The sequence below is a fragment of the Terrapene carolina genome, unplaced genomic scaffold (assembly GCF_002925995.2).
Source record: "Terrapene carolina triunguis isolate 2854851 unplaced genomic scaffold, T_m_triunguis-2.0 Scaffold233, whole genome shotgun sequence".
Classification (NCBI taxonomy): Eukaryota; Metazoa; Chordata; order Testudines; family Emydidae; genus Terrapene; species Terrapene triunguis.
The window spans coordinates 10,207,436-10,219,411 of NW_020664584.1; the positions used below are offsets into that span (position 1 = coordinate 10,207,436).

The 11,976-nt window shown below is 54.8% G+C and overlaps 1 protein-coding gene across 2 annotated transcripts in view; it reads right to left on the reverse strand.

Annotated features, from left to right (window-relative positions):
• Positions 1–453: 453 nt before the first annotated feature.
• SOGA1 (suppressor of glucose, autophagy associated 1) overlaps positions 454–11,976 on the reverse strand; it is an 85,679-nt gene continuing 74,156 nt past the window's right edge. For both annotated transcript variants that reach the window (XM_024194553.3, XM_024194554.3), the window contains exons 14-15: positions 2,266–3,706; positions 454–1,308 (exon numbers count right to left, since the gene is read on the reverse strand). In XM_024194553.3, coding sequence (XP_024050321.2) covers positions 1,159–1,308; positions 2,266–3,706 — 1,591 coding nt within the window. In that variant the 3' untranslated portion in view covers positions 454–1,158. The remainder of the gene's footprint in view (positions 1,309–2,265; positions 3,707–11,976) is intronic.

Genomic DNA, 11,976 nt, shown 5'->3' on the forward strand with positions numbered 1-11,976 from the left:
AGAGACAAAGGGAGCCGCTGCAGCCACTCGGCCAGCGCGCTAGCTCGGTGCTTGGCAAGCATTCCAGGGGGGCAGCTTGCTTCAGCCTCCTGCACTGGCCAGTCTGCTGGGGTGGGGAATTAAACATTGTTTGGGTGAGGAGAAGGGCCTGAACGTGCCCTGTGCCTGCCCCCGTGATCCTCCCCTCGGCATCCTTCCAGCACAGGAGGCGAGCCGAGCACCACAGCAGCAGCTGATGCAACAGCAGGGCAATCCACCCTGGGCTGGGTTTGCACAAAGCCCCAAGGCGCGGGGGAGGGGAGGCCGTGTCAGTGAAGGGGCGTGCCAGTGCCACTCGAAGACAACATGACAAGGGAGACAACACAGTGAAGAGCCTCACACACATCAATCAGCTTTATACAGCACGGCCCCCCCGGGCGCCCCCCTCCCCGGCCCCCAGCCCTGTCTGTGAAGTGCAGTGACAGCATGCCCGGGGCATTTCCTCTGAGCGCTGACCCAGCTGCTCTCCACACTCCGGCTGCTGATTCCTCTCCAGGGCGCTTGTCAGCAGCACGGCCCCAAGGAGTCCCAGGCTCGGGGCCTTAGCTTTGCCGGCTTTCCAGAGGCTGCTGCAGGGCGGTGGTTCCCAGTTCCCACATCCCAGGGCAAGCAGGGCCCATCTCTTCATTCCCCCCCCACCCTCCGCCAGCTGCATGGGAACAGTCGGTCTCCCTGAAGTGCAGGTCTATGGAAATTGCACAGAGCTCCCCACCCCAGGCTCTGGGGACGCCCTCCTCTCTCCTGGAATCATCCTTCCCTTGCAGGAGCAGTGAGGCTGGCAGGCTACTTCCTGGGGGTCAGGAGACACCCGCCCAGAGTAACTTCCCCTCCGTCCCTGGAACCGGGTCCAGGCATAACGCTGGAAGCCTCCGTTCCCGACTATCCTGCAGCATCTGCTTCTTAAGCGCCCCCATCAGCTGGGGAACAGTTAGGAGACAGATGTGCATGCGCCTGTGTCTCTGCGAGAGCGAGGGGCCCACTGGGACCCCAGCACAGCTCTCTCGGGGCGGGCGGGTGGGTCCCGCAGGCTGCGGCGGAGCTGGCGCAGGCGGGAAGCGTGCTCTTTCGTCAGGGCCGCAGAAAGCAGACACGGCTTAGCCCAGTCCCCGCTGCCCTCACTCACTCACTCAGAGGCCCTGCCTTCTCCTCCGCCCGGCTGGGGTCAGAGGGATGCAGCTTGCACTTGGAAGGGGAGTGCCGGACAGCTGAGCGGGAGGGCCGGGCGAAGCAGGAGGTGAGGGACTGGGAGCTGCAGTCGCATGCTGTGTCCTGCAAAGAGAAAGAGGAGGGGGGATTAGAGGTGTGGAGGGCTCAGGGGAGACGCAGCTGGGACCAGTCTGGTACCCACTCGAGGGCAGATCTCCTTGGGCTAGGTGCAGTGCTAGCAGAGGGGACTGCTCTTATCAACCGTACTGTACTGCAGCAACACCCAGCTGGGACCAGGGCCCCCTGGGGCTGGCACTGGGTGAGCCCAGAGGCAGAGTGCCTGCCCCGAGAGCCAGCGCTTTAGAGTGTGAAGCCCTGACGCGGGTGCAGGCTGAGGTCCCCCAGGCCGCCAGTGTCTCTACCCAGCTCCGTGAATGAGGGCGTGTACCCAGCCCCCATGTGGGGAGCAGTCTTTGCATGGGAGAAGCCACGGGCTGAGCCAGCGGGGCCCCTCCAGGCTGCAGCACAAGCCTGGGCTGCTGCTGCCTGAGTGTGTCTGGCTGGCAGATGCAGACAGTGCTACAGCCAACCCACCAACTGCTGCAGGAACAGGTCTGCTCTTCTCACCCCTCCAGCCCCCGGGGTGGAGAGGGGCTGCACTACACTTCAGGCTGGGGAGGAAGCTACCTCCTCTGGTGGGCGCAGAAGCTAAACACGTTTGTTTTGTCAGCCAGCTCTGCCCTGAAGTCTGTGTTATTCGCTAGGGTAAAAACAAAGCTGCCAGGGGATGCTGGGAAGACCAAAAGTATAACTGGGCTCAAAAAAGAATGAGACAAGTTCATGGAAGCTATGTCCATCAATGGCTATTAGCCAGGATGGGCAAGGATGCAACCCCATGCTCTGGGTGTCCCTAAACCTCCGACTGCCAGAAGCTGGGCCTGAATGACAGGGGATGGATCACTTAATAAACTGTTCTGTTCATTCCCTCTGAAGCATCTGGCACTGGCCACTGGCAGAGACAGGATAATGGGCTAGATGGACCATTGGTCTGACCCAGTCTGGCCGTTCTTATGTTCTTACCTCATTGGCTATCACAGATGTGATGTCCAGGTCCCTTGGGGCCCCATCTTTGCTCCCCTGGTTTGGGGAAGACGCCTTGGGCTCCTCGCTGCTGCTTTGCTTCGGGAGTTTCTTGTTTAAGCTCCGGGAGACATTTTCAGATGGATGGCAGGTGGCTGGCTGGGAGTGATCCTGCTTTTTGGTGCCATCATCTCCCGGTGATTCTTTCTTCTCCAGGGCAGAAGTGGGGCTCTGAGCCCTCCCGCACACGTTCCTGAAGAACTCTTGCACGATGCCATATTTCGGGGCTTCTGGCTTGGCTTTGCTCTCTGGACAGCCTGGTTTCCAGATGGACTCTGTACTCCCAGAATGCTCCACAACATTGAACAAGCTGGACAGGCCATCGTTGATGTTACTGAGGACCGGGCTGTCTCTGGTTGTGGTCGACCTAGCCCAGGCCGACCCATTTTGCTTACTCTGATGAAGGTTCCACAGGCTTCTGTCCTTCGAATTGTCGAGCTTGGAGGAAGACCGTCTCTGGAGCTTTGGGGAGCCATACTTGGGAGAACAACAGGGCCGTTCGATCCTGGAGTGGACTTTGTCCAGAGACGAAGAAATCTGTTTGCTACGCACAGACATGAGGGAGGAGCTGCGTGGGGACCAGCTCTTGCTGTGGAGGTTTCCCCGGGGCGTGTCTGTCTGCAGGCCGACACTCACCATCTGAATGGTCTGGGTGCCGACGGTTGTCAGACCCGTGGTCTGACTGGAGGTGCTCTTCACCTTCCTCTCCAGCGAGCTGGAGCGGATGGCCTGCCGCACGCAGTTGGTGATCTCTTTCATGTCGTCGCTCATGTTGCCGGAAATCTCAAAATCGTGCAGGGAGGCTGGGAACCTGGGGCCGGAGGGCCCAGCCTTGTCAGCACTGCGGCTGTCCAGCAGCTCGCGGTGCTGCTTGGAGAAGTTGCACAGCCACCTGCTGTACGTGTTCTCCGAGCGGTCGGATTCCTCCAGCTCTGTCGGCTTGGCCATTGTGAACAGGAAGCCCGGCTCAGTCATGATCTTCCCCTCCTTGTTGTGGATTAGCGGCGCCTCCAGTCTTCGCACCACCGGAGGGCTGTAATAGATGCGGATCCCAGTCTTGTCTGGTGCCGTGTAGCTCCTCTGCATTTGCTTCTGGGCTGGATCCTGCCCAGAGAGGTTGTTTGCCCGGGAATAATCCCATGAGGAAATGACCGGCTTCTCTTTTGCCAGGCTCTCAGGGGCAGGTTGCTCTGTAGTCACATATGTACAGTTCTTAGGGTGGACTCCTGCAGGGTCTGTTATGCCATTAGGCAGTAGCTGTGTGGCTGGGGACACCTTGCCTCGTGCGTGGTCAGGGATCACAGGGCTGGTCTTGCCTGGAAGGTAGGGAGAACAGTCGAGCAAGCTTTCGAACTCAGACATCGAGGAAACGGACTTCGTCCTAAGTGGAGAGAAGAGGGGAGTGGTCAAAACTCACACGGGAAAGGCGGGTAAAGAACTCCAGTGATGCTGGCTCTTTGAGATGCTGTGGATCCCACTGTAAGTACACAAGTGCCCCATGCACGAGACCGGAGTGTTTGGAATAACAGTGTCTGTTGGGCCTTCGCTTGTTCCCCCTTCCTGCTCATGCTCCAATACAAGGGCCCAAAGCACATGCCACTGCGAGCCTCCCGCAGTACCCTCACGGTTCAAAGCCATACTGAGGCAGGACCAAGTAAAACCCAGACCATCCCTGGCAGGTGTTTGTCCAACCAGTTCTTAAAGACCCCCAATGTGAGCATTCCACAGCCTCCCGTGGAAGCCTGTTCCAGCACTTAGCTACCCTTACAGTGCTGATTACTTCTGGTCCTATCTTCTGTGGACATGGAGAACAATTGATCACACCCCTCTATCACAGCCCTGAACATATCTGAAGACTGTCTTACTCTTTTCTCAAGACTAAACATGGCCAGTTCTTTTAACCCTTCCACATAGGGCAGGTTTTTCTAAACCTTTTTGTTTGTTTGTTTGTTTTGCTCTCCTCTAGACTCTCTCCAATTTGTCCACATCATTCTTAAAGTGCGTTTCCCAAAACTGGACACAGTACTGCATCTGAGGCCTCACTAGTGCTGAGTAGAACACCTCCCATGTCTTACATACCTCCTGTTAATACACCCCAGAATGATATTAGCCTTTTTTGCAACTGCATCATGTTGTCCAATATTCAATTTATGATCCATTATAACCCCAGATCCATTTCTGAAGTATTACTGCTGAGCCAGTTATTCCTCATTTTGTATCTGTGCATGTGATTTTTTCTTCCTAGGTGAAGTACTTTGCACTTATCTTTACTGAATTTCATCTTTTTGATTTCAGACCAATTGATCATGGTCATTGTGAAGTCTAATCCTGTACTCCAAAGTACTTGCAACCCCTCCCAGCTTGGTGTCACCTGCAAATTTTATAAGCATACTCTCCACTCCATTATCCAAGTTGTGACGTTATTGACATGAACTATGACCGTATAAATCATTGCTGCAACCAGGGTCCTATGGTTGCACCAGGTCTTGTACAGAGGAGGTCAAGTGGGGTGTCTATGGAAAGGTTATAGTTTGCTGGTTATGATTATGCTGTTTGTGTGTATCATTTTTATATCTGAAGTTACGAATATTGGCTATGTACTTGTATCTCAATGTGTCTGATTCTAAGTAACCTCAGTGAAGCATTTGGTCAGCTTCTTGAGAAAGGACTATTCTCAGTAAGTGCCCAGTCAAGAAACACTTAACTGACAATGGACTTTGGGAGACGCCAATCCATATCTGAGCTTTCCTGGGAACGTTCAAACTAACATGCAAACAATGGCGTTGGCCTGCAAAAAGCTGAATCATTCATGGACACGTGACTTGCCCAAGTGGCTACAAACTCCAGGGGTTTCCGCCCACAAGAGAGAGAATATAAAAGGCCCTGGAAGCCTCTCCATTTTGTCTTCAGCTGGCTCAAGAGATGGCCTCTCCACCCCCAAGAGATGCCTGAAAGAAACTGGAACAAAGGACAGTAACTATGGGGGTATGAGTGATTGCTGGACCCAGCCTAGGAAGGAGTCCAGTCTGTGAAAGAAGCTTATTGGAACATCTCTGGGGGTGAGATTTCATCTGTAATCAGTTTCTTAATGTATTAGGCTTAGACTTGCATATTTTGGTTTATTTTGCTTGGTAACTTACTTTGTTCTGTCTGTTATTACTTGGAACCACTTAAAACCTACTTTTTATATTTAATAAAATCACGTTTGCTTATTAACTCAGAGTAAGTAATTAATACCTGGGGGAGCAAACAGCTGTGCATATCTATCAGTGTTATAGAGGGTGGACAATTTATGACTTTACCCTGTATAAGCTTTATACAGAGTAAAACGGATTTATTTGGGGTTTGGATCCCATTGGGAGCTGGGTGTCTGGGTGCTAGAGACAGGAGCACTTGCTAAGCCGTTTTCAGTTAAGTCTGCAGCTTTGGAGGCATGGGTCAGACCCTGGGTCTGTGTTGCAGCAGATTAGCATATCTGGCTCAACAAGACAGGGTTCTGGAGGCCCAAACTGGCAGAGAAAACAGGCTCAGAGGTAGTCTCAGCACATCAGGTGACAGTCCCAAGGGGGTCTCTGTGAATGAACCCATCATACAAGTCATTAATGAAAAATTTTACTAGTACCAGAAGAAGACAGACACCTTCAGGTCCCCACTAGATAAGCTCTCCCAGTTGGACAGCGAACCATTGAAAACATCTGAGTACTGTTTTTCAACCAGTTGTGCACCTGCCTTACAGTAATTTCATGTAGACCACATTTTCCTAGTTTGCTTATGAGATCACCACGTGGGATTGTGTCAGAACGAGTCATACTAAGATCAAGATATATCACATCTACTGCTCTCCCCCTCCCCTACCCACCCCCCATCCACTAGGCCAGTGACCCTGTCAAAGAATGGTTCTTCCAAACTCGTGATCTGCCCTGGCTGCCATGTCAAGGACGTAATGTTTAGCAAAAGTCAGTGGGTTGCTCCATGTTCCAGCCTTGCCGATCTCAGAGAAGGCATGTTCCTGGAGCAGGCAAAAGACAGTACCTGTGCCTTGGTGGAGTGTGTGGTGACGTATGGAGGGAGAGGCTCACCAGCCATCCGCCAGTAGATGGAAATGCACAATGGGATCCATTTAGAGATTCTCTATGGCAAGATGGCATGGCCTTTCGATGGGCTGGGGATAAGTACAGAGAGGCCTGGCGGCTGATGGGTGTTAAGTCCTGTTAAGATAGCAGAGAAAAGCTCTGTCCACAGCCAAGGTATATGGCTTCTCTTCCCTCAGGGTCAAGTGGGGTTTGGGAAGGACACTGACAAGGCAATTGACGGGTAGGTGGAATTCCGAAGCTGCCTTGGGGATGACGGGGGGATGCTGAGCATCATCAGGTCCATATGGAAAGATGCGTAAGGCAGCCTGGCCATGAGGGCTTCTGCACGGATCCGCAAAGGGACTTGAGCATTGCAACGCCTCACTTTTCAGCACCCAGAAAATCACTGCAATCAATCCAGAGAGCCTGAGCTAGGGGCCCAGGCTCCCTACGCAAGGCACGGGGGAGCCAGGCACCGCAGAGTGGGATTCACAGAAGCCAGCGCACTGAGCAGCGAGCTGCCTAAGCTAACCCACAGGAGAGGCTGACGATGAGAGGGTGAGTCCTAAGCCCGCCTCCCTCACAGAATTTGGCATCTATGGCTGCTTGTGATCCTGGAGCCAGGCGCCATTCGCACTTAACTCCACACAAGTAAGCTGGCTCCTCCCTCATAACCTTAGCCCAGCGGTTGAGGCGCTCACCTGGCATGTGGGAGACCTCAGTTCAATTCCCCCTGTTGCCTGATGGGGGGAAGGGATTGGGATGGGGTTAGTGAGTGCCCTAACCACTGGCTAAACTTTATAAAGGGGTCCTTCTCCTCTGGCCATTGGGTGTGGAGTTAGGCGTGCTCTGGGTCCACCGACTGGATTGGGCCCTGCAGATGAGGTAGGTGTGACCCCGCCCATCTTCCCCAGCCTGAGGATTGTGCTGGGGGTTAGGTGTGAGACAGACATCCAAACGCCTGCCAACGGGGAGGGGTGCATTGCCGAGGAGGAAGGCTGGTACCCTCTGTCGTATTGGCGTGGTACTTGGGTTGCCTTGGATGGCAGGATGGCTCCGCTGCCTTGACGGAGGCTGAGGACGGTATGGGGTTGGGGCGTAAACCCCAGGGAGCACAAGATGGTCTTGGAGTCTTAATGGGTGTAGAGCGCCATCTGTCCGCTCCATGCCATCAAAGGACAAGGCTCAGTCATGGCCTGTTCCTCTCTCGGGGTACCTGATGCCTAGGGCCACAACACTCAGTGCACTGTCACAGCGGTGACCATAGACCGAGCTGCAGTGTCAGAGGTGTCCATCACCGATGTAAGGCCATCTTGGCCACCAACTGGCTCTTCTTAATGACGGCCCTGAGCTGCTCCCTGTCGCTGGGCAGGACCTTCGAGAGGAAGGGGGCGACCCAGTACAGCCCGGCAATTAGCTGCATTCAGCTGAGGCAGAGTACAACTTTCTCCAAAAGAGGTTGAGCCTTCAGGGTCCTTGTCCTTAGGGATGCTCTTGCTCAACTGAGACTGTTCTTGTACCACTGACATGACTGGGGAAGCCTGGGCTGGGGTGAGTAGAGACGCACTTGAACCCTGTCAGAGACTTCACACAGAGCGTTACTGCGGCAGGCATCTGCCACAAAGCCCTGGCCAGGCCAACGAGTCTCTCATTCACGGAGAAGACAACCCTGGCTGGACCAGAGGTTGACACGGATGACAGAAGAGAGGGCTCTCGGCTGGAAGATGGGGCAACAATGCTCTGATGAAGGAGCAGCAGATCCCCTCTGGAGGCGGCACTGGTGTTTATTGCACTTTTGGTACTGGGGACTGAACTGGTGCAGGCAGGTTCTTCAGCAATGATGAAGGTCTTGGCATCGACGCTGAGGCACCACCGGAGTCTGCCTCCGACACAGGCTGCTCGTTATCAGCAGCCCTCGGGCTGTGCGGGGCGTGGTGGCTTTATCCCCAGGGGCTATATGTGGTCTGTCTTTATGGGAGAACATTGAGCTCAATCTGGAGTCTGCCTCTGTGCTTGGAGCTTCCTCTTGGTGTGACTTGAGAACAGGAAATGGTGCCTGATTTGGCGCTGCGGGGAGTGTCAGTGAGGGTGCCGGAGCAGGGACCCTTCTCAGCATTATCTTCTCCATGCTGGGCTTTGACACTGTCAGTCTGCTAGACGGGGCACTGGATAACACTTTCTACTAGCAGGGCTCTGGGCACGATCCTCAGGTTTTGATGAAACTCCACAGATTGCTCCAGAAGATGGACCTTCAGCCATGTCTCACAACTTGGGAGTTCTAGCCCAGAACAACAGGTACTCCAAACCCCTGCTCGGTATGTGTGACTCTCCTAGATACCTGCCGTGCCCAGCTTTCAGTGGGGAGTCCTTCACAGGCTGGCCAGGGCTTGACACCCTGAGGTTTCAAGTCCACCACATTAAGTAGCTGTGTCCAGGGTGGATGTCCGGCGGGCTCTGACACCATATTAAGTAGCTGCATCCGGAAGGGGATGTGGGGGGGGGAAGGGGAAATGTCCAGTGGGGTCTGACAGCCAATATTCAGTCCAGACAGGTCGATGTAGATCATGGCAGTCGTATGTGGAAGAATCGGAAGAGCTCTTGCCATTTGTAGATTGAGATCTGCCAAAGCTAAGAACTAGCAGGTCGGACACCCGCCAGGTTCCATCTTTGTGCTGCAGGTGGTGAGAGGGACCTGAGGGAGGGTCATGGCTGCCCTGCCCTTTATGGGAGCATGTGTAGGCACATGGGCAGCCTTGAGAGACTCTGCTCAAACAAACAAACTCCGGCCTTGTGCATGAGACGCACGTGCCCTGCAGTGGGATCCACACCAACATATAAGCAACAAACCCTGCTGCTTCCCCCTCCCGCTGTCCAACACCACTCGCTAGCCAGCAGAAAAAGAACGAGCCCAGCCCAGCAAGCCTCTCTCAGCTGCTCACAAAGACGAGGGCTTGGACCTGTTCTGGGCTAGGGTGAACAGCTAGGCCCCTCCTGTTCTCCCCACAGCGCTGGCTCCCGATGGCTTTGCTTCTGCTAGCCCTGGCTCCAGCTCTCTGACATACACGGCCAGCTACCGCCCTGGGGTTTGTTGGAATAACGGCTTCCATAGGCGCCGATTACGTGGGTGCTCTGGGGCTGGAGCACCCATGGAGAAAAAAAATGGTGGGTGCTGAGCACCCACTGGCAGCCCCCCTACTAGAACCTCTCCCTTCCTCCAGTGCTTCCTGCCCGCTGGTGGGCCCTGCGGATCAGCGCCTCCCCATCCTGCCCAGTGCCTGCTCTGGAACAGCGGTTTCGCGGCATCAGGAGGCACTGAGGGGGGAGAGGGGAGGAGCGATGGAGCAGCGCACTTGAGGGAGGGGCGGGAAAAGGCAGGGCGGGGGTGGAGCAGGGATGGGGCCTTGGGGGAAGAGGTGGAGTGGGAGTGGGGCCTGGGCAAAGCTGGAGGAGCACCACCCCAGGAGATTAGAATCTTGGCACCTATGACGGCTTCTGACATTAGGAGCTGGGTGGCAATGCAAACTCATGCCTGCCTTTCGTCTGAAAGGGAGAGGGAGGCAGGGACCCCCCAGGCTCAGCCCTTGGGCTCTGTTGTGCAGAGCTGCTCCCCGGAGGGGGTCTGGGTGCCTGCTTCAGCTCATAGGGCTGGGTGAAGACACTCATTTCCCTGGGGACCTGAACCTGCGCACAGTGAGGGCATCACACACCAAAGGGGTGAGCTCTGTATGCCTCCGGGTCCACCCAGCGCTGAGCAAAAGGGGGCCCTGGTCCAGCCTGGGCCTCTGGGCGGTGCTGCCATACACCTGTGCTAGCGCTGTGCCAGCCCGAGGGAGGGGCGCTGCCCCGCAGGGGGCACCAGACTGGGATTCACTCTCAGGACTCTGCTCGGAGCGTCAGCAACGTGTTTGTGCTAGGAAGCGCCAGAGCCGCACGCATGGGCACTCTGCCCTTGTGCAGCACGGAGGGGTTCTCAACCTGAACTGACCTCCTGGGCTGATCCAGAACTTGACAACACTCAGCTACCGGTGGGTTTCTCTGCAGGGTCATCGGGGCCCCTGGGCTTTCTATAGCACCCTAAATGAACTGTCCCACCCACACTTGCCTGTCCAAGCTGGGGAGACCCAAACAGTGATAGGCACTTCAGGCATTTTCCTGGCCCTCCCATCCCAACCCCACTCGCTCCCTCTGGGACAGGGGTGGCCAACGTGCGCCTGAGAAGGAGCCAGAATTTAGCAATGTGCATTGCCAAAGAGCCACAGTAACATGTCAGCAGCCCACCCCGCCCCCAGTGTCTCCCACCCGCCAGCAGCACCGCTGATCAGCCCCTAACCCTCCATCCCTGCGCCTCCTGCCCGCCGCGATCAGCTGTTTTGTGGTGTGCAGGAGGCTTGAGGGGGGAGGAGGAGCAAGGGCGCAGCAGACTCAGGGGAAGGGGTGGGGGTCTTGGGGGAAGGAGTGGAGTGGGGTTGGGGCCTGTGGCAGAGCCAGGGGTTGAGCAGTGAGCATCCTGTAGCACATTGGAAAGTTGGCGCCTGTAGCTCCAGCCCCGGAGTTGGCGCCTATGCAAGGAGCCTCATATTAACCTCTGAAGAGCCGCATGTGGCTCTGGAGCGACAGGTTCACCCCTGGGCTAGGAAGTGACTCTGCTGAGCAGCCTAGTTTCTTGCTACGCTCAGTGCTGCCTCGCTCCGCTCCGGGCAGTTCACACTGGGTTAGTTTGTTGGAATGAGACATAAATCCAGTATCTTGGTTCAGTCCATGATTTTTAGTGTCTAGCAGAGTTATGCATTTAAGCTCCCAGGCTCGTCTTCTGAAGGTGCTGTGCAGGTTTCCTTGGAGGATGAGGACTGAGAGGTCAGACCCAGAGTGGTCGCTTTGGGAGAAGTGTTCACCCACAGGTTTTCATAGATTCATAGATTCTAGGACTGGAAGGGACCTCGAGAGGTCATCGAGTCCAGTCCCCTGCCCGCATGGCAGGACCAAATACTGTCTAGACCATCCCTGATAGACATTTATCTAACCTACTCTTAAATATCTCCAGAGATGGAGATTCCACAACCTCCCTAGGCAATTTATTCCAGTGTTTAACCACCCTGACAGTTAGGAACTTTTTCCTAATGTCCAACCTAGACCTCCCTTGCTGCAGTTTAAGCCCATTGCTTCTTGTTCTATCCTTAGAGGCTAAGGTGAACAAGTTTTCTCCCTCCTCCTTATGACACCCTTTTAGATACCTGAAAACTGCTATCATGTCCCCTCTCAGTCCTCTCTTTTCCAAACTAAACAAACCCAATTCTTTCAGCCTTCCTTCATAGGTCATGTTCTCAAGACCTTTAATCATTCTTGTTGCTCTTCTCTGGACCCTTTCCAATTTCTCCACATCTTTCTTGAAATGCGGTGCCCAGAACTGGACACAATACTCCAGCTGAGGCCTAACCAGAGCAGAGTAGAGTGGAAGAATGACTTCTCGTGTCTTGCTCACAACACACCTGTTAATACATCCCAGAATCATGTTTGCTTTTTTTGCAGCAGCATCACACTGTTGACTCATATTTAGCTTGTGGTCCACTATAACCCCTAG